At 40.2% G+C, this 22,039-nt stretch overlaps 1 protein-coding gene across 4 annotated transcripts in view; it reads left to right on the top strand.

Moving 5' to 3' along the window:
• Positions 1–19,513, top strand: part of RNF175 (ring finger protein 175) — a 49,658-nt gene extending 30,145 nt beyond the window's left edge. The window contains exons 4-9 of one of the 4 annotated variants that reach the window (XM_054485746.2): positions 1,438–1,592; positions 6,252–6,359; positions 9,406–9,526; positions 14,031–14,164; positions 17,086–17,187; positions 19,185–19,471. In XM_054485746.2, the coding sequence (XP_054341721.1) occupies positions 1,438–1,592; positions 6,252–6,359; positions 9,406–9,526; positions 14,031–14,164; positions 17,086–17,187; positions 19,185–19,305 (741 nt within the window). In that variant the 3' untranslated portion in view covers positions 19,306–19,471. Of the gene's footprint in view, positions 1–1,437; positions 1,593–6,251; positions 6,360–9,405; positions 9,527–14,030; positions 14,773–17,085; positions 17,188–19,184 lie in introns of those variants that run through there. The other 3 variants (XM_063664220.1, XM_063664221.1, XM_054485745.2) reach the window with 3 other exon arrangements.
• The last annotated feature ends 2,526 nt before the right edge of the window (positions 19,514–22,039 follow it).

Below are 22,039 nucleotides of genomic sequence, written 5' to 3'. Positions count from 1 at the left end.
TTGCTCCGTGTGTGTTTTTGTTCAAGTGCATATCTATGATAACAACTATAGGGTTCTCTGAAAGAAGATTCAGAGCAATTCTAAGAAGACTTCAGATCATTTATGAGGATGAACCAATCAAAAGAGAATGATGAGCCTGGGAAATGTCTTCTTATCTGACATTGAAAGAAGAATGGCTGTGGCCTTGCCTTTCTCATTTCTATCTTGAAGTCCTGTCCAAGAGCTTTAGTTATTGACCTTAGACTATTATCACCAAGACCTGTTTAAAGGATCCAACAATATATCCATAGACTCTTTTGTTCTAAGCCTCTCTATTGCGAAGATTGAGAAGGTAAAGAAAACAAATGGCAGCAGCCTTTTTAATACTCAGGATGATGAATATGCGATAAACAAGCTCTAACCACTCTTCCCACATTGCTGGCAGACTTCATTAACTGATCATAAGACTTTACCTCTAAACCAGGATCCAGGCTCAGAATCCTCAACAGAGCGCTGCAGGCTGCCACTAAAAATTAGTTAACGTACACCCTTGAGACAAAAACCTCTTTGCCATTCCCCTTATGTTCATTCTGAGCAAATAATAGGTGGTTAGTCTGAATGCGAGAAAACATAAAAGACCAAAGGGTATTGCTATTGATTAAAGCTGTCTGCTTTTCCCAAGAGGGGTGGCTAGCTGGTACTAGGCCTGCTTCGAAGAATAGGAGTGTAGCTATGGTAACCATATCACATCAGTGACCCACAGACAGTCAGTTCACTCTGCCCTGCTCCCTGACCTATGGGAATGGGACCAGATTAAAGGACCCTCTGAAGGCTACTTGGACTCAGGTCAATGGCATAGATCACAAAGGGTTTATGCACCAAATGAACAGGAAACCTTGCAGAGTGCCCTGGGACTGCAGGCAGAAGACATCCCAGGGGCTTCTCTGAAACTCTGACCTCCACTTCCTCCTTTGACATTGCTGTCACTTTCATATGGGTACATGATAGTAACAAAGCCCCTGGGCTCTGTGTAGTGCAGTATGGTTTTCAGAGTGCTTTCCATTCCTGATCTCATTTGATCCCTGCCTCAGTGAGTGCAGGGAAGCAGTGCAGGCATCTGTACCCCCAATTATACAACTAAAGTGAGGCTCCCTTGTCCAAAATCACATCTCTATGGAGGCCCCAAAGGCCTTTCATCTAAAATAGTCAGATGAAAGGAAGTGACAGAAGGCGGGTATTTTGGATTGTTTCCCATTGGAATTTTCAGATAATTGTGCCCATACTCCCCATAGCCTGGTCTGTCTAGGGAAGCTTACAGTTTGATGGTGAACCAGTTGCATGGTACAGACATGATGGTGAAGGTGGTTCTCCCAGAGATGCTTCAGACTCATTTAATAATGGAGATGCCATTCAGGCACTTGGTCATTGAAAGAGACTTCCTGTTCATTTCTCTGACAGCTGGTGACCTTGTTGCAGATGTGGGTTGTCCCCTTATATTTCACGATAAAATTATACTGGTGGCGGTTTCTGTCTATGTGGGGGATGTTCTCCGTTATTACCAGTTACATCCTCTTCAGAGCTACCCGAAAACCTCTCTCAGGAAAGACACCACGGTATGTATTCCATACATTCCTTCCCCAGGAGCCCCTTTATTTTAAATATTAAAAAGCATATTTTATTGCCATTTTCCTGGGTTGGGGAGTGGGGGGGTTACATTTCTTTTACGTGTCTTTTACCTTTGGTAGCAAAACAATTGAGAAATTAGCTACACTGGTCTTAGTTTGCCTTCGTTATTTAATGGCAATTCAGAGATGCATGTAAAATTTATTACTTCAAATATTAGCTAGTGAAATGCAGAAGAAAGAGAAGTGAAACTATTGTTTAAAATTTCTAGAGCATTATTTGCAAGTTTATTTTTACCTCAGCATTTTTCTTTATTCCACTATAAGTTGTGTCACACATTTTAAAATAGAGCAAGAGTTGAAAGTTGTGTTTCAACCTGAAAATATATAATAAATCATAAGTCATGGACAACTTATTACTCTAATAACAAATGATGGTTTAATATTCCAATGGTCACTTTAATTACCATTGTCAGCCTCCAAAGATTTGTATAACTCCATCGTATCATTCACAAATCTTTCCAAAGTGCTTATCATCACATACTGCGCCCACAGGCTTGCTTTTGCCCTTCCTGTTCTGTGGATAAAATCCATATCCTCATCAAGATAAAACTGGAATGAGATAAAGTGTGTAAAATTTAAAATAGTGATAAAATAATGCTAAGTTTGACCTTTTGGAAGAATACATCATAAGCTTCAGTGAAATACTTTTATGATTATTTAGACATTTGTTTTCGTCCTCTAAAAAAGTAGGAAACACATATGTCAACTTTTCCTTCAAGTTAGGAGAAGGAAAAATATCCAATGAGAAATCAGGTAAATAAATGTGATGATAAAAATGGATATCCAAATACATGAATTCATGTTATGAGTATTTTAGTTCAGTTCCACTAAACTAAAGAGGAAGAGGTCTGGGTGGTGGTAGGAGACCTTATAAACTGGCCAATTTGGGATCTTGGACAGCCCTTGTAGTGTCTGGCTTATCAGTCGGTAAAGTGAATGTATGGTACCTTTCTCCTTCTTAGAAAATATTCTAAGTTATTTAAGATTTGTGAAAGTGCTCTGAGTTTGGGATGAATCAAAATGTGCTTGTTTTCATCCCCTGGATATAATCTATGTTGTATTTCTGTGAGAATGGTTCGCCTATCCACTGTATAATGAATTACCCTACCTAAAGGCAGTGTTTTTGTGCACATCAGTTCGTGCAATGCAGAGGAACTTTTTTACAAGAAATATCCAAATGCTGCCTCATTACCCTTGATGGCTTGCATATGTCCGCTCTCTTTCCCATGCCCAAAGCATGTCCTCTCAGCTTCTTCCTGCCTGCACAACTCCAAGCTCTAGAGGATAGTCTGAGAGTCAAGAGGCTCCACTGACTTTGTAAAGCAAACTCAGCTGCCATTTGAAGAGACATCAGTGAGCAAGGTGAAGTAGGGCCTCTTCTAGAAGAGCAGTCAGGATGGAGCTCCTGTACATAAGAGGCAATAGGCCCCAGAATTACCATGGATCTTTGCTTAATTATTGTATTACAGGTGAGTCACATTTTAACTATCTTCCATTTGGAAGCAGAGGATTTCATTACAGGCTAGGGGAGCTGGATGAAGAAATCAGCATTGCTGTAGAAGGCAGACCCATGAGCAGTGGTCTCCAGCACCAGCAGTTCAAAGCCTACTGTTTCTCTTTGAGAGCACATCAAGCTCTTGTTTCAGGATAGGGTGCCCAAAGAAGGGGAAGTGAGTTTCCTCTCAACTACAGTTGGTTTGCCTGGCAAGCAGTGAAGTTCAGGGTCAGAAATAAGCCACACATGCGGTGGCTCACACGTGTAATCCCAGCACTTTGGGAGGCCGAGGTGGGTGGATCGCCTGAGGTCAGGAGTTTGAGACCAGCCTGGCCAACATGGTGAAGTCCTGTCTCAACTAAAAATACAAAAATTAGCCGGGTGTGGTGGCAGGTGCTTGTAATCCCAGCTACTCAGGAGGCTGAGGCAGGAGAATCACTTGAACCCAGAGGCAGAGGTTGCAGTGAGCCAGGATCACGCCACTGCACTCCAGCCGGGGCAACAGAGCAGGACTCCACCTAAAAAAAAAAAACAAAAACAAAAACAAAACACACACACACACACACACACTAGCCACAAAGAGCTGGGCTTGATCACATCGAATCCAACCCAAGGCCAAGCTTTCCTTTTGGAGTCTGCTCTGAAGCAGTTAAACAATCTCCTATCTGGCTTATCTGCCTTACAGTGTAAGTCTGGGTAGAAAGGAAGTTCTGGACTCTACTGTTCCTGAAAATAGGTACCCCCAATAAGCAGGAAAATGGCAGAAGAAGTAGGGCTTGAGATTTGGAAAACTGAACACATCCATAACAGTGATATGACATATTGAGCATTTAGTGTGCCAAGTCAATAAACATCAATACATTAGCTCACACTATCTTCAGAAGAACTTTAGGAGCTAGTGTTATCCTCACGTTATAAATTAGGCAATCATAGGAAGGAATGCCAAGTAAATTGACCAAAGTCCCATGGGCAGTAAGCAGCAAAGCCTTGGATCAGACCAAAGAACTACTTGGCTGCAAAGCTCCTGCTCCCAAAAGCATGCTATGGCTTCATTAATTCAACAAACCGCTTTGCACAGAGAAACCCTGCAGTTTAAAGGTTATTAGTCCTAGAACATCTCTAATGCTGGCAGAAGTTTGAGAGAGGCCCCTTAAGGCAAGGAGATGGGTCACCAGTGTGTGTGGAGTTCAAGGAACCATATTCTGGTACTGGCAGGTGTTGGGGGCCTAGTAGAGGGGACCTTCTCAGAGCTTGCCTGTTTCTCCACCATCACCACTTTTAGCAACATAAACCTCCGCCTTGATCTGGCTGCCCTGAGCAATGATCTAAGCTTCTCAGTACTGAAAAATGAAAAGAACCCATGGCTCAAGAGTCACTGTGGCAGAAAGACCCCAAAAGCCTTCTCTGGCCTCCTTTTGAGGCCACACAGCCTCACAGTAATTTCAGCCAACTTCTGCAGCCCATGCAAGTTTCTGTCTCCACGTAACTCACCCCGCCCGCTCCCCCACGCAGCTCACCCCTGCCCGCTCCCCCACATAGCTCACCCCTGCCCGCTGCCCCACGTAGCTCACCTCTGCCCGCTCCCCCATGTAGCTCACCTCTGCCTGGTACCCCACGTAGCTCACCCCTGCCTGCTCCCCCACGTAGCTCACCTCTGCCCGGTCCCCCACGTAGCTCACCCCTGCCTACTCCCCCCTGGGGCAGGATCACACCTGGTGGAGGAGGTGGCAGCACAGACGGCCCTTGAATATCAGTTGCTTCAAGTGCAGAAGGCGGTTCACCATAGAAGTGATGTATATGACAACTCATTTCACCGGCTAGCCCACAACCCATTTAAACCATGATGTTCAGAAGGTCCCTTCTGACTAGAACTCAGTGAAATAGAGCACCTATTAAAATCATATTGAAACCTTATGCTAGTAATATCATAGATCTTAAGCATTTGGTGCAATGGCGCCAACAGGGAGTGAGCTGGGGAAGGTGAGAGAGTCAGAGACAGGGCTCAGGGCTTGGGGGTGAGAGGGTGGGGCTAAATCTCTGGAGCGAGACTCTGAATGCAGTTTGGAGTGAAAAGCAGGAAAGAGACTCCAAGAGGATGTGCAGGGAAAGGGATGTGAGGCAAACAGGGCCTTCTGCCATTGCACACCCTTGTAAGCAGCTTTCCAGCCACCTCTTCATTTTCTTTGAGCAACAAAGATAAGCCCCCAGCTTTTCCATCCACCACCTCTTGTACCAATGGGCACAGCCCCTCTGCTATGGCCCTCCAAGAATGGAACTGGGCTCCCAACCTCTTCCCCCATCCTCCTAGACATGAAGCTGTCACATGGTCCTTCTTGTAGTTTTTTTCTAAGGGCCTTTACTGCCAATGAAGAAGGAAACCAGCAGAGGGGAGGGCTTCCTTCTGGATTCTCTCCACTCACCCTCCATCCTCAGCCTTTTCCTTCTCCACTTAGACCCTTTGGGAACAAGGAAAGGCCTTGGAAGGTCACAGAAGGTGCTGGGGTACAAGCAGGACCCTTCCACACAGCAGAAGGAAATAGCCTGGGGCTCTCATCATTTCATCCCCTGGGCTAGGGGAGGGCTCTTTGGGTGGAGGGGACATGGGATGAGGGCTGGGCCCACTACTGGTGATATCTGCACTCGGGCTGGGGCAAAAGGGGCAACAGAACAAGAGGGAAGAAAAACTCCTGGGGAAGAGGTTCTGGACTCCCCTTTGACTTCTCATCCCACTTTTTGTTCACCTCCAAGGCACTCCTGCTGAAACCACTCAAGGTTAACCCTAGGACCAAATGAGAAGGGGGCGCTGTGGGGAGGCAGGGTCCCAGGGAGAGTAACCATTCCTGAAGGCTATTTTTCAGTGAAGCACGTGAGGGACGTAGACAAATTTAAAAAGAATTCACATATGCCTATACACAGAAACACATGAGCATGACAGTTCTATTCATATAATGCTTATTGCTATATACATCTGTGTTCTGTGTGTTATAAATATACTTTTAGAAACTAAGAACTGATTTGTAAGTCTTTGAAAAAGATAAAATATTTTATAATATTACCACGTTCTGTGTTTCTCCCCATTTTTCACTCCACAGATTGGTCTACAAATGGTTTCTTTTGATCTACAAACTCAGCTATGCATTTGGTGTTGTGGGTTACTTGGTGATCATGTTTACAATGTGTGGATTCAATCTGTTTTTCAAGTAAGTATCTCCAATTAAGACATTAATATCTCCAAGCACTTGCTTGGCACACTCACCTGGTCATGTTCTCTTAATCCAGAAGCATCTGGCCCTACAATTTTCCATGCACACGTGTTTTATAGTAGATATCCACACATAGTCTTCTCTGGGGAAAACCAATAGAAAGGGAAGAAAGAAGCACCCTACAAAATAATTTTTTAAAATTAGGAGCTTTAAGGAGAATTTATATTTGGTCTGCAAATTTAAAAGATTACTATTAACAGTGTACCTACAATTGTGCTAGTAATTCTTACTGAACTAATTTCTCTTCTACAAAATTCTCAAGTACCTAGATCTCCTTTTATATATATCTTCTTATCTAAAACCTCTAGAATTATGTTGTCCAGTATAGTAGCCACTAGCTCATGTGACTACTAAACACCTAAAATATGAAATAAGATGTACTCTAAGTGTAAAATACATACTGAATTTCAAAGACTTACATAAAAAACATTTTTATATCAATCATATTTTGAAATTTTAGTATTTAAATGTATTGGTGAGATTAATTTCACCTGCTTTTTGTTTTGTTTTGTTTTGTTTTGACTTATTAAATGCACCTACCAGAAAATTTAAAATTATATTTGTGGCTGTATTTCCATTGGACAGCACTGGTCTCTTGAATTTGGTTTCTGATAGTCATGAAATGCCTTGTGTTGGGGATACTTGGAAAAGGAGGAAAAGCGAGTGCTTCGAAATTGTAAGAGGCTGGGCGCCGTGGCTCATGCCTGTAATCCCAGCTACCTGGGAGGCAGAGGTGGGAGGATTGCTTGAAGCCAGGAGTTCAAGACCAGCCTGGTCAACATGGCCAGACCTCGTCTCAAAAATAATTTTAATTGGAAAAAAAATATAAGCTGGGAAACCAGATAAATAAAAAAGATTTGAAGGATAGAAAACATGTCAATATCTATTGTTTAATAGATGGGGAGTTTTAAAAAAGCAATTGAAAGACAAGTAAAGGTATAAAAGAGTAAGAAAGTCTAGGGAGAAATAAAGGAAGTAGGGATAACCATATCTTTGACCAAGAGCTGTGCTCCCACTTAAGGTGGTTGCTGAGACATGCTGTGGATGGCATTCTCAGGGACACGACTGAGGCTGAGTAACCAGCCTGTGTCCTGGAAAGGGGAATGAAGACATACCACACAGCTATGGAAAGCAGCTCAAATACAAATCCCCCAGAATAGCTCTCACATCAAAGTTACTCTAAACTTCCGGGACCATAACAGAAATTGAAAAGGAGAGATCATCAACCCTTTACTCAGAAAACAGGGAAAGCAATTGGATGGAGAGTCAGCCCTGGGTGAAAGGGCTCTTCCTATGGCAGCATAGCAATCTGATTTTATAAGCATTTCATAAAACTTTCAGAGCGGGAGCAACTAACATTTTCTAGCAGGAAAGGGGTAGAAAGTAATTGTACAGATCTATTATTGCTAGGTTGGGATATAGAGAGATACTGTAATGTCTTTATTAACATACTGTCTATACTGGTTTATTTTAGTGAACATAAAAATACTCATAAGGATTTTTTTGAAATCACTGGGAACTATAGCTGTTCCAAGATTATTACCTCATAAGATTTCAAGATCCTTATTCATGAATTTTCCTACAGTAAGGCATACCAAAAACTTAACCCTTTAGAAAAGGAACTATTTTTTTTCACTACTTAATGATTATCATTGTATTAAGCTTTTTTCCTAGGGAGCCACAAGTGTGTTACCATACTTTTTATCAATAAAATTATTGATACATATTTCCCTGGACATGGAGGGAAGATACTCTTCATTTCCCCCACTGTCCTAATTTTCAGATATACGCAGACAAATCCTGAAAGGATGAAGCTACCACCTGTGTTGGAAGCCTCAGTTCATATCACCCAAAAATCTGTACCTTCTAAATCTACAAAGCTGTCTGTCTTCACCATTTCTTCCTGCAATGAACAGAAAACAGAAATAGGTTTTAGAGAGAGACTACCCAACTCTTGTCCACATTTTCCTCCTTTCCCTGAATCAATCAGAACCACCAAGGCTCACCACTGATATTTGAGATTGTTTTATAGATAGAGCAAACCAAATGTGCAATTATTTAGATTCATAAATTAAATTTAGGGCAAATTATTCACTTTTAAAAGAGATCTTTCCCTTAAGAAAAAACAAACTGGCTGGGGGAATGATCACAAAGAATACTGGTATAATTGAAATATGATTTAACTTGCAAAAAGTTTTTTTCAGTTAATACATAGCAACTCTGGCATGGTAATCAAGGGCTTCAAGATGTGAGCTTGATTTGTGGCTTTGTGATGTACCAATTGTTGTGTCAAGCAAATAATGTTTTCTAAGTCTCCATGTTTTCACATGCAAAGTGGGGGTGATAATATCTATCTCAAGCACTTGTTAGGAAAGATCATTAGAAAGCATTTTATAAAAATCTAAGTTCTACAGCAGACATACTCAATCCTTGTTGTATTAAAGAATCAATCACTTGACAAGCTCTTTAAAAATACTGCTGTCCAGACCCCAAGCCGGATTAACTAAACTCCAGTCCTTGGTGGTGGGCCCATATGTTAATGCACTTATAAATCTTCCCAGGTGATGCTAATATATGTTTAGGGCTGAGAACTATTGCTCTAGTGGTTCTTAATGTTAGCTGCCCATTGGAGTTACCTGGGGTGTGGCCTGGAGATGGAAACTGTTACAAGCTGCTGAGGCCTACCTATAGCTGAGCCTGAAACCACTGGTCAGAGTCGGCTTGTCTAGGCACTGCAGTCCTAAGAAGCACTTGAAGGCTATCTCAAGAATTCCTTTGTCCAGTCGGCACTGAGTGCTACAATTTGAGGGAAATTCAGAGAATTTTAAATTATTTCATTTAAAAAAGAAAAATCAAACAAATAAATGAAAAAAAAAATACCCACAAGGTTCTCTTAGATACCATCAACAGGAAATATTTTCCAAACTCCAGCTGTTTGGAAATATGCCACATTCTTATTTCCTTATACTGTTGTTTTCAATAGAATCAAAGCTAGAGATTCCATGGATTTTGGCATTGTGTCTTTGTTCTACGGCCTCTACTATGGAGTAATGGGGAGAGACTTTGCCGAGATCTGCTCAGACTACATGGCTTCCACTATAGGGGTAAGTGTTGCTTTCATTTTCTGAAACCATGTATGACACAAAGAGAAATGGTCTCATCTTACATGTATGCATCCATTTTCAGAAATAAATAAGTCTTTCTCCATATACTGATTATCATTTCCTTTGGAACTCTTTTGGTTCACCTAGCCCAGTTGCTCCCTGGATTCTCCTTTCATCATAAAATTCTTTGTTAATTAATTGGAAAATACATGTCTTATGTATATAGAATACTTGTGGAATAAGGCATCTTTTAAAATAAAATATGCAAATTATATATGTTATTGTATCTAGCATACTCCAATTGCCAACATTTAAGGATTAGTAAAACATTAACAATAACCAAAACCTTTTAGCTCTGTCGGAAACCCTGCCTAATGCAAATAAAAACTATATTTGATGCTGCATAAAACAGTTGAGAATCAACAGTGCCTCTGGGTAATACTTATTATAAATACCAGTCACATTATATAGCATCTGAAGAAGTAGAAGATATAAAAAGTGTGCTAGATGCATTCTGACTCTATACTGTTACCTAGAATTTTTTTAATCCCTAACAGTTGTTTTTCTTTTCTTTTTTTGAACTCTTTTAAGATTAAAATTCAGAATGGACATACTTTGTAGTTAGATGTATTCCTGATTCAGATATCAGGGGCATTTATCTATGTCTGACTCATGCATATCTCTTAAAAACTTACAAACTAAAGGCTTTAGGGATGACTTAGTAGTTTCAAGAATTCCATATCTCTGTCCTCTACATGTGTCTCCTGGTACACAGCCAGATGTGAAGTAGAAAAGCCAGTGTAAAGCAAAGACATGGAAACAACCCATCAATGATAGACTGGATAAAGAAAGTGTGGTATGTATACACCATGGAATACTATGCAGCCATAAAAAAGAATGAGATTATGTCCTTTGCAGGGACATGGATGGAGCTGGAAGCCATTATCCTCAGCAAACTAACACAGGAAGAGAAAACCGAAGACTGCCTATTCTCACTTGTACACGGAAGCTGAACAATGAGAACACATGGACACAGAGAGGGGAACAACACACACTGGGGCCTGTCAGAGGAGGGGAAGGGAGAGCATTAGGAAAAATAGCTAATGCATGTGGGTCTTAATACCTAGCTGATGGGTTGACAGGTGCAGCAAACCACCATGGCACATGTTTACCTATGCAACAAACCTGCATGCGTATCCTGGAATTTTAAATTAAATTTAATTTTTTTAAAAAAAGAAAAAAACAGTGTAAGTAGCAAGAAAAGGGTGAACTTCTGGACTGCTCCCTCCATTTCTGGAGCAGGACCTAAGTGGCTATGACCTTGACTTCCTCCCCACAGCATTTGTCCTTCCCCTCCACCATAGGCTCTATCTTACTCTTTTCCTAAAGCCTGCAGCCCAAATTCTGTGGTGAAATGCTGGAACAGTACAACTGCCTTTCTTATAAGGTTTAATGTGAGCACAGGAAGGAGCATTTTTACTCCAGTTTCTCCGATGAAAAACAGAAGTTATACCCCTTGGAAAATTCCCAAAGCCTGTTTATGGACAGAAAAGGAAGATTAGAATTATATGTGGCTGTTCTCAAGTGGACCAAGAGAAAGAGACTTTACCTGGCAAGACAACCAAGTCTTTAAGCACCAGCTTTTGGGAAACTTCTCACCTGATCCAACCTGACCAGTTCTTAACATCTTGTCATCCTGTCTGTTTATTCCAGCTACCAAATCTATAAAAACCACTGCCTCAAGCCATTGGTACAGCCACCAGTGACTTGGATTAATGAGGGGGGTGTGTGTGTGTTCACAGACACTTGTGCATGTGCTTGTGACCAAGGTAAGGAGATACAATCTCCATTCACATATCAGTGCCTAAGCCCCACAGCAGAGCAAGTAAATCAGAATCTCTGGGAGTAGAGCCAGTGCATCTGCTTCCAAAAAAAAAACAAAAACCAAACAAACAAAAAAACTCCTTAGGAAAAGGAATGAGCTATTAAGCCATCCAAAACCATGGGGTGAATCTTAAATGCATGTTGCTGAGTGACAGAAACCAGTCTGAAAAGGCTCCATCCTGTATGACTGCATTTATATGACATTTTAGAAAAGGTGCAACTATAGAGTTGCTAAACAGATCCATGGTTGCCAAGGCTTTAGGGAAGGAGCGTGGTTGAACAGGTGAAGCACAGGAAATTTAGAGTGGTGAAACTCTTCTGTGTGATACGATAATGGTGGATACATAACACTATACATTTCTCAAAATCCATAGAAAGTGTGAACCTTAAATTTATGCAAATTTTAAAAATAATTTAGGAAGTCAGAGAATCCAAGGATGGAATTCAGATCATGCCAAAAGAATCTAACCATATTCCAAATGTTTGAAATAACCTCATTGAAAGGGGTGGGAAAAAAGGTGCTGACCTAAGTAACTCTGAAATGAATGGAGATCATAAGACCAAAAACAAAAGAAACTGTGTCATAAGCACTGTGCTCTAGTTGATAAAGTTGTTGCTGTCAAGTCTATGGGTTAACAATTTTGATACCACCATACATGTATTCTGTAATTGTAATTGTTTAGCTTAATATAGATATACATGGATAGATATAGAAATATTTACAGATATGTATGTGTGTGTGTGTGTGTGTGTGTGTATCTGTGTGTGTGTGTGTTAGTATATACAGATGAATTCCTTGTTCTGTCAGCTAAGAGGTCCTAGGGGCAATGACACCCCAGCAACAATGAACATACATAGTGTCCAGATCTTGTTTTCTAATATCATTCTACAATAAATGGAACTGGGGCTCCTTGAAGAAATCGCTCATTATAGGTCTGGGCAAAGAATACACAATATAAGCCTGGAGCATCTCATAGTGACCAAAAGCAAGAAAATGCTAAAAACAAAACAAAAGAACTCCACAGTGATTGGGGATATGTCAAAGAGACACAGGAGCCAACTGAAAGAGCTCCCAATGGCCAAAGCTGGAATTTGAGCAACAAAATAGTAATAGTAGTAGTATTGGGTTATAACCCAAAGCATAAAATAAATATCCATGAGTCCATGTTGATATCAAATAAATGATTGAATAAATAAATAAGTGGAAGAGAACAGTCAAATCTGTGCAAAAGAATTCCACATAATTTATATAAATTCTCCTCCCTTAACGAGGTTGTGATGATTAAATTTTAGAGTCAGTTTGCCTAGGCTGTGATACCCACTTGTTTGGTAAAATCACTAGTCTACATGTTGATGCAAAGTTATTTTGCAGATATGATTAATATCTATAATCAATTCACTTTACATGAAGGAGATTACCCTTAATATTCTACATAGACCTCAGCCAATCAGTTGAAGGCCTTAAAAGCAAAAACTGAGGCTTCCTAGAGAAAAAGGAATTCTGCCTCAAGACTGCAACATCAATCTTGCCAGAGTTTCCAGCCTGCTGGCCTGCCAACCTGCTCTGCAAATTTCTGACTTGCCCACAAATGTGTGGGCCAATTCCTTAAAATCAATCTAATAATAATATAGGGAAACTAGATATGTGGTATATAGCCAATCTCTGTAATATTTTTGTATCTTTTCTTTAAATCTAAAACTATTATAAAATAACTTTGTTTGGAAAAAAAAAAAAGCTTCCTAGGGATTCTAATATGCCGCCAGTGTTGAGAACCACTCCTTACCCACAGTACGGGAAGATGCAGATATCCCAAGGTAAAGTTCTAAATGCATTGCCTTCCAATGGTGATTGCTCGGCACGCACCCAATAAAAACATGGGGATTTAAATGACAGAGAGATGCCTTGGTTTACTCCAGAGATCTGAATCAGAATCTCCAGGACAATAAAGGGAAGGGCCAATCTATAGATTAAACTCAAAGGCTTCCTCTGAAGCTTCCTCTTAACTCCAGCCCTGGATAAAAACGATTCCTGTGAAAGGATTCCTCAATGTGGAGGTTAGATGAGAGCTTATAATTGGCAATGTGCTTTGGGTCCATTTGGAATTCAATGAGTTTTTGCCTGGAAACCTTAACCCCTCTGTAGCATTCTTCTTATAGGAAACGGTGTCTCACATTCTAAACTATCTTAGAAGCAGTGGAGATTCTTTTTTTTTTTTTTTGAGACAGAGTCTTGCTCTGTCACCCAGGCTACAGTGCAGTGGCGCAATCTCAGCTCACTGCAACCTCCGCCTCCCGGGTTCAACCGATTGTCCTGCCTCAGCCTCCCGAGTAGCTGGGATTACAGGCACCCACCACCGCACCTGGCTAATTTTTTTGTATTTTTAGTAGAGACAGGGTTTCACCCCATTGGCCATGCTGGTCTCAAACTCCTGACCTTGTGATCCACCTGCCTCAGCCTCCCAAAGTGCTGGGATTACAGGCATGAGCCACCGTGCCCGGCCGCAGTGGAGATTCTATGTGCCAAGGGCTGCCTGTCCCAGTGCCTGGCAGTGGCTTCCTGCATTCAGAGAGTGGCATGTGCTCTCCTTTCCAACTGTGCTCTGTCCATTTCCTCTGATAGTTCTACAGTGTCAGCGGGTTGCCTACAAGGAGCTTATCGGACAATATCTGTGCAGTCTGTGGGCAGAAGATCATTGTGGAGCTTGATGAAGAAGGGCTCATTGAAAATACCTACCAGCTTTCCTGTAATCATGTGTATCCTTTTCAAAGGAAATCGCTTGGCCTTCATCAAGCCTCCTTCTTTCCTCCTTCTCCTCCTCCTGTCCTCATCTCCTCCATCTTGCTTACCTTCCATGCCCAAACCCCAGTCCTTTATCCTCCAGCCCAGTCGAGTCTTCCTGTTTGTCCCTGCTGAATAATGAACTAATTAAGGTGAACCTCCTCCTCCAGTAATTTCCTTTCTAAAGAGGACTCTTCATGCCACATAGACAGGAAGGCAGTATCTGAGCAGGGTGCTGGCAGAGGAAATTGGTGGAAGTCATAAGCGAGCAGATAGCCAAGAAAGATCAGGGAAAGAAGGGGTTTGGAGGTGAGAAAAAGAGTGAAGTATCAGGTGCAGGGGGGAACTTAAGACTATCCAAGTGGAGCCCAAGGTCTGAATCTTAGCAGATCAAGAAATACAAAGAGTGCTTTGCCTAGAAATAATCCTAGGAACCTACCTGTGGCAACAGTAGTCTTGGGGGCAGCCAAGGGAGGAAACCAAGCCTTCTTCTCAGCTTCAGTCTTTAGAAGAAGATACAGCCACAGGCAGCAAGACACCTTGGATTACAAAAGCAGGGACCAAAATTTGGACATTTGTTCTTGGACCATGGGCTCCTCCACCAATGGGTTCTATCCCAAATAGCTATCCATTGGCTGAGGGATCTTCATATGATAGGTACCAGACAGCCTGAGCCTGGAAACCAGCATTCTATGGGAACTCCAGTAACCATTAAGGAAAGCCTCAATGTGCTGAAAAATGCTGGCATCGAGACCCCTGAACAAATCAACCTGTGTTGATACTACTTTTGCTATGGATACCAAAGTTAGGCTTAGGTTGGCCAATCATCAGTATTTTAATTCTTCTTAAATACAAAAAAAGGGTATTATTTATCTTTATAGTACAGTATCAATTTAATAATGTCATCACTATGTACCCAGTTAGTTCAAAGCTCTGGCATTATGAGATGGTTAAACCATCTGTCTTTTGCCTAAAGCCCACTTAATTTAGTCAGTCATACCTCAGTGTCCAGTACCTGTGATTCAATTCTGTTTAATCTGGACAGTTTCCACTTATTCAATCCTGAGAGTAAAACCTGGACCAAATGCATCTCAAAAGTAATAGGAGCCTTTACTCCAACACATAAACCTTAAAATCTTAAGGGAAGAAACACAAAGATACCCCATATGGATTTCTGTAGTGGTTTTTTCAGTGTGATACCTTTCCCAAAAAACTCATTCTTTGCAGCAAGTTTCCAAGTCTGGCCCTAGTTTTAAATATGATTTATTTTTCAAATGTTGGAACAGAGCCCCTTCTGCCATTTGCAAATGGAAATATTTTCTCTCTCCACCTTTAAAAGCCCTTAGGGATTGTTGTACATGTGTGCATATATAATCTAAAATGTAGTCACCTTTAAATTTGCTTTTCCGGGAGTATTATTAATGGCCCATTTTAGCATGAGTCATATTAGTGAGAAATGGGCAAATATGAGTCATATTAACAAGGATGGGTTATCTGAGTCTTGCTCTGCAGCAGTTCTGCCAGTGTGCAAGTTTTTCAGCATTGAGATTTTGAAAATGAAAAAGAACATTAGAGAGAATGTGGACATTTCAGCGCTGGCTCAAGGCCCCTGAATTCTATACCTCTGTGGAAGATGGGGCTGTATTCGAGCCCTTTTGAATGAAAGGCTGTTTGAGTTTTGGTTCAAAATCTTCGTTATAATACACCACTTTATTTTAAAGCATATTGCAAAAATGACCCCAATTCCAAGAACATAAAATAATGGAAACTCCTGGTTACCTTGAAATTTAATACTGAGGAGTTATATACATGGCCTTGACTTGCCACACCTCCAAGCTCCTCCATTTGTTAGGGAGGGAACTTCTACATCGTTGCTGTTCACCTGGGTGTGTAGCAGGCCAGTCAGAAGATCATGTGATCTTGGCCCAGAAAGTCACATTGGGAGCAGCGATTGTAGAAATAAACAAATCAGTAGGATGAATTTCATTATAGTTCATTTTGTGAAAATACATAGTATCAGGGAACATGGAAATATATATTTCCAAAAATAATCAGTTTTGAAAGAGTCATTCAAATGTTCATTCAATAAATATTTCTTAGGCATGGCTTAAGGTGCTGAGGACACTGAAATGAATGAGACATAGTCCTACAGGTAACACATGGTCTAGGAGAAACATGTAAGTACCAAAAGTCCTGCTACACTAGAGTAAGTCCCTGGTGCTGTGAGAACACATAGGGTTCACTCAGGTTTGGGGACAAAGGGTCAGACTTTCTGGACCAGGAGACGTATACAAATGGATCTGTAAATGCCTAGAGTTTGAGAAGTTAAGTTTAGTAGGTATATATTCTATTAAAAATAATTGGCTCCTTATCAGTACTTTTAAAAGTCAAGAAAAAAAATTATGAAGTTAATGCAAATATTTGTAACTTTATGACCACAAATAATTTTAACTTGTCTAAGTGCCTAAGACAAGTCTGATTACATGAAGCTAATGAATAATGCACAAAAAGTAGAACAGAGAAATGCTATGGTAAATGCATGAGAAATGCACAATAACAAGGTGGGGAAATATAACAATACACTTATGGAAGACATCACTGTAAAGGAAAAAAAAAAAAGGACTCATATTCTTTATCTAATCTAATTCTTACCCGAATCAAGTGAGGCAAGAAGGCCAAGAAGCTAAGTAAATTCCTCAGGGTCATAAAGCAAATGCAGCTGTGACTCCAGGCTCACTGTCATTGTCAGGTCCCTTACAGAACCTCCCGAAAAAAGCGATGTGCCTCATCAAGTCATGACTCCACCACTAGACCCTGAAGATGGGACCATTCCATGCCATCATGAACCAGACATTGCCTTTTCATATCTAGAAGCCTCCCTAACAAGATGCTTCAGCTTTCATGAATTCTGCATCCGAGGTTGGTGTATCGTTGGGAAAAAGCAGACTTGCCCTTACTGCAAAGAGAAGGTTGATTTGAAGAGGATGATCAGTAATCCATATCCTTTAAAACAAAAAGGTTATAAGAGATTATCTTGAATGTTTCTGGGGATATATTCTTCAATGAAAACTTTCAGTGTTTTTGTATAGTTCCAGCAGAAAATTTTTTGTTTTCCCTAACCACCTATTTCAAAATGACTTATGGTCTCTTTTCTCCTCTGTGCCTATATTACTATTCTGGTTAGAAAGTTAAATGCCAGAAAACATTCCATTCTTTATGTTCTATATTTTCCACATTAAGGGCTGTAGTGGAAATGTGATGAGACATTGCAAAAAATAGGTAAAATATATGGAATAATATTCAGGATGGGTAGATGGATGGATGGATGAATAAATGGGTGAATTGGATGGGTAGGTGGATAGGTGCATAAATAGAAAAATTGGAATTGAAATTTTAAAAGCTGAAATGTGAACTACAGTACAGAAAACTATTTTTAAAATATGTTAGTTAGGGTGTACCAAATTTTATTATTCCCAGAAATGAGTAGGTATTTCCCCGTCTGGATTTTGGCTTTTTAAATTCCATGCCATGCATCATCTCTTCTTAGGCCAAACACTAGTGATAACAATATTGAAAAGAAATAAAGATCTACAGAGTTGGTCAGCTTCTGGCAGCAGCTGAGATTTGTATAGACATCAGAGGTGCGCAACAGAATAAACTCAAGTCACATTAAGGTCGCAGGAAGGTAATGGCCCCCATCCAGAGCTAACTAGAAAGACTTTGTCTTCAACCTCACTATCTCAAGACCATAGTATATCTCGTTCAGGAAGCGGGGTGGGAATGGAATTAAAACATATCCTCCCTTAAGCAGAAGAGCCCTGAGAGGTTGGCATCAACCTGCCAAGTACCATCTCTTCTCTAAGAGACAGCCTTTCTGTACTTTCTAAGTAACAGCTAAATTTTACAATGCTAAAGGAATCACCTTCCTTGCTTTCTGCTCCCCTGTTCCTCACTAACCCTATACATATGGTTTAACAATGGCTACTGGCAGCAATGCCCTCATCTCTGGGCACTGCAGATCAGGGAGGGATTCAAGGAGGGCATCAGAGAAGGAGGCAACATCAGTGGATCTTTGGGTCTCAAGGCCCATACCATTGCAAGAGACCACCCTCTGCAGTACCCACTCCGTCCACAGACCTGGCCTTTCTCGGTGAGTCAGTGCCACTCAAGCCCAACTCAAGGCTAAAAGTGTGTGATGATCCTTCCACCTTCCTGTTCATCCACAGTCCCGGAATTCCTCTTCTAAAACGAGGACACCAAGTCCACAACAGTTTTTGGTTATTAACCTATAAAACCTCAATGCATAAATCTTTGTTATAAAATTGGTGATAATATGATCATAAATGTCACCTCAAGTGATACTTTAACAAAGGGCAATTCATTTCTTTATGTAGTCTTGAGAAAATAAACTGTTGAATAAAACATGTACTACTCTTTTATTGAGACTCAATATAAGAAAAAACTACATGTGAAAAAGCTGTCATTTTGTTTGTAAAATTGTTGTCAGAGACACTATGCGTTCATTAAGCTCCCTAGCACAGTTTATCAAAGACAGCAGAAAAAGGTCTCTCTTATCTGATGAACCAGTGTTATTCTTTGTAATATACAATGGGTTCATTCTGATGTATGACTACAGGAAAGCCCAGAGCTGTTTTTGCTCATTTAGAGCAGTTTCCACTATCCTTGGTTTTCCAATATAGTCATTCCCCTCTTCTTCCTTCTTTTAGCATATACCCTTGCCTTTGACTCTTGTTTTCTAGTTTGGGATTTTATTGTAAAGAACTTCAATTTATTTTCAGAAATTCGGTGTGGTGTAAGTAACAATGATAACCATAATGCTATAAAACTCACATAAGGGGCTTTTAATTGAGCACATAGAATTAACAAGAAAGGAAATACCCATTCATTACATTGTTTATTATATTTGCAAATGACATTTATGAATATTTCTGCTACTTGGCTGTATATAGAACAACCTCCTTAACTGAGATTTAGCTGGGAGCGCACACATTTTCTGTATGGACAAATCCTGGATTGGCTTCGTTATTTGGTGGCCTGGCAACCTGTGGTGATAGGAATAGTTCAAGGCATTAACTATTCACTAGGGCTGGAATAGGACAGCAGACCCCAGAAGCAACATACTGCATGGTTGAAATCCGTGGTCCAACATTTAATATTAATTTTTTTAATTTTAGAGATGATCCCAAGTGTTTGGAAAACTAAGTAAACTTTGTTGTCAAGTAATTTGTCCATGTGGAAAGAATTTAAAGAGAAGCTGAACAATGGAATAAACAAATAAAGCATGTTTTTTCATCTTTCCCATTACAGCAGTTTCTTAACTCATGCACATGTCACATTTGTTACACTGCACTGTGGACATTCTACTTCCAGTTTGACTGATAACAATATCTGTAAAGTGTTTCAGAGGTTTGCAAAGTACTTCTCACATACAACATTTAGCCATAGCTAATACTTTCTCATCAGTTCAACGTCTTTAAAGTAGGTGGAGTTGTAAAGTAATCTATGGTTAAGGACATTGTGCTTGTCTTCTGCTCCATGTGCTAGTTACCATGTGGCAGCTTCTGCACCACAGAGCTCTTCTGTAGAAAGTGGGTTACTCCCAAAGCCTCTGGCAGCAGGTGCCACACCTTCTCAATGGGCCACAGGTACTTTGGGTTTCCTGGAGCTGCCAAAAGTGCTCAAACCTATGCAACAGCTGTACTAAAGCAAGAAGAATCACTTTTCTTTTGTTCCACTCTGCGTGCACGTGCACACATACACATGCACAGTCATTCCACTGTGGCACTCTGCTTTTATTTTCTTCATAGCACTTATCAATACCTGAAATCCTATCATAAATTTATTGTCTTCTCCTCCATGAAGATAAGGAATTTTATCTGTTTTTTTCCCTACCATATCCCCTGCACTTTGAGCACTGCCTAGCACATAATAGGCACTCAAAAAATATTTGTTGAAAGAGTAAATTAATCTGGCAGAAGGGAACAAAATTAACTGAATAGAGAAGACCAGTCAGAAAGAATTAACCCATGAATGATATGTTAGACTCTCAAAATTAATTTGTTTTAAATTACTGGTCATTTTTTTAAACAGCCAACACTGTATACATTAACACCAGACATCTACTCTGCAATACTTGAAGCCATTACACTTGTATGAAATAGAAAGGAAATACAATGATTATTTTCCTTGTTCAGATATTGGCACTATACTTAATGCTATTCAAAGGTCCATCATTAAGATAACTCACACTACAATTTCTAACTGTTGAGAACTTTCCTCTTTCAAACTGCCCAATGCTTCAGTATTATTGAAATAGGTCAGGGTCCATGGTCTCGTTGTCTAAGGTATTATTTGAACTTACTGTGTCATGACTGAGAAAATTAAGGAGCATGGACGCAAAGGGTGAGGTTGGAGCAAAAGTTTAATAAGTGAAAGAAGAAAGCTCTCCACAGTGGAGAGGAGAGCCCAAGTGGGGTGCCATTTTACAGTTGAATGCAAAAGCTTTTATAAGACACTCCTCTCATCTCTGTAGCTGTTTGAGTAACTTCTCTTATTTGAAAACCTGTCTGCACAACTCTACCTATCTATACAGCTGTGAGATGTCTCTAGGTAAGCACAAAGCATACCTTTTTTCTTGTTTGAATAATTGTGGGTTTGTTTTAGGTAAACCCCCTCTGTTTCCAGTGCAGTCTCCCATGGAGCCCCTCGTGTTCATATCTGAAAAAGAGAGAAAACATTTTCCTGGGAGCCTGCTAATCACACAAAGAACAAAAGGCTTCTCTGCTGGACCTTGCCTGCTTATCTGTGCAGGTGCAGTCTGAATTTTCCCCAGACTGCTCTATTTTTGCCTGTAGCTGTGATTTTTCAGGCAGGCTGCTTCTCTGAAGACTAGCCTTAGCTGTCTACCCAACTGACTTTTCATTTTCTCCTCTCTCATTATGATTGATTCAGCACCCAGACTACAGAATTTTTAATTGCTTATTTCTCTACTCTGAAAACATCCCAATAATTCAATACTTACTATATAGTAGGCATGTTCAAGGGGTAGGGAGATAAAACAAGATTCTTGAGCTTATATTCTATTGACAAATAAAAGACTTCACATTTGGATAAAGCACTAACAAAAAATTAGTTTTTCTCCTGTTAAACAAAAAAAGAACCCTTAAACTGATCTCTAATTTAGTTCCCACTTATCTTTTATGTATAGCCACAATGGTAGCTTTTAGAACCATTTAGAACCCTGGGCAAATAAGCCAGTATTTATCTGAATGGGATTCACAATGACCCTCAGAGTTCAGGAATGTCAGATAATCACTAAACAGCCTCAGAAAAAAATGAAGATGCCATTTTCTTTATAAAGTTGAAGTATTTACAATCTAATCCCAATTTTGTAAAGCAGTGTGTATATATACACTGAAAAAAGATTGGAGAGTATTATGGCTAATACTAGGTGTCAACTTGATTGGATTGAAAGATGCCTGGATAGCTGGTAAAGTATTGTTTCTGGTGTGTCTGTGAGGGTGTTGCCAGAGGAGATTAACATTTGAGTCAGTGGACCGGGAGAGGAAGATCCACCTTTAATGTGAATAGGCACCACATCACCTCAGGTGATCCTCCCACCTCAGCCTCCCAAGTGCTGGGATTACAGGCGTGAGCTACCACGCCCATCCTAAAGATTATTTTTTAAAGATTATTTTAAATCTATCAATTAACTATGAAGCTATTTCAGTTGCTATTTTAAGTTCTTGAAATTAAACATAGATCAAGTCAATGTTAAATCTACTTTGTTCTCGTAATTAACATGGTGCTTAATGTAGGAAACAGAGAAG

The sequence above is a fragment of the Pongo pygmaeus genome, chromosome 3, assembly GCF_028885625.2.
Source record: "Pongo pygmaeus isolate AG05252 chromosome 3, NHGRI_mPonPyg2-v2.0_pri, whole genome shotgun sequence".
NCBI lineage: Eukaryota > Metazoa > Chordata > Mammalia > Primates > Hominidae > Pongo > Pongo pygmaeus.
The sequence above is the reverse complement of the archived record's forward strand: the minus strand, read 5'-3'. Positions and strand labels throughout refer to the sequence as shown.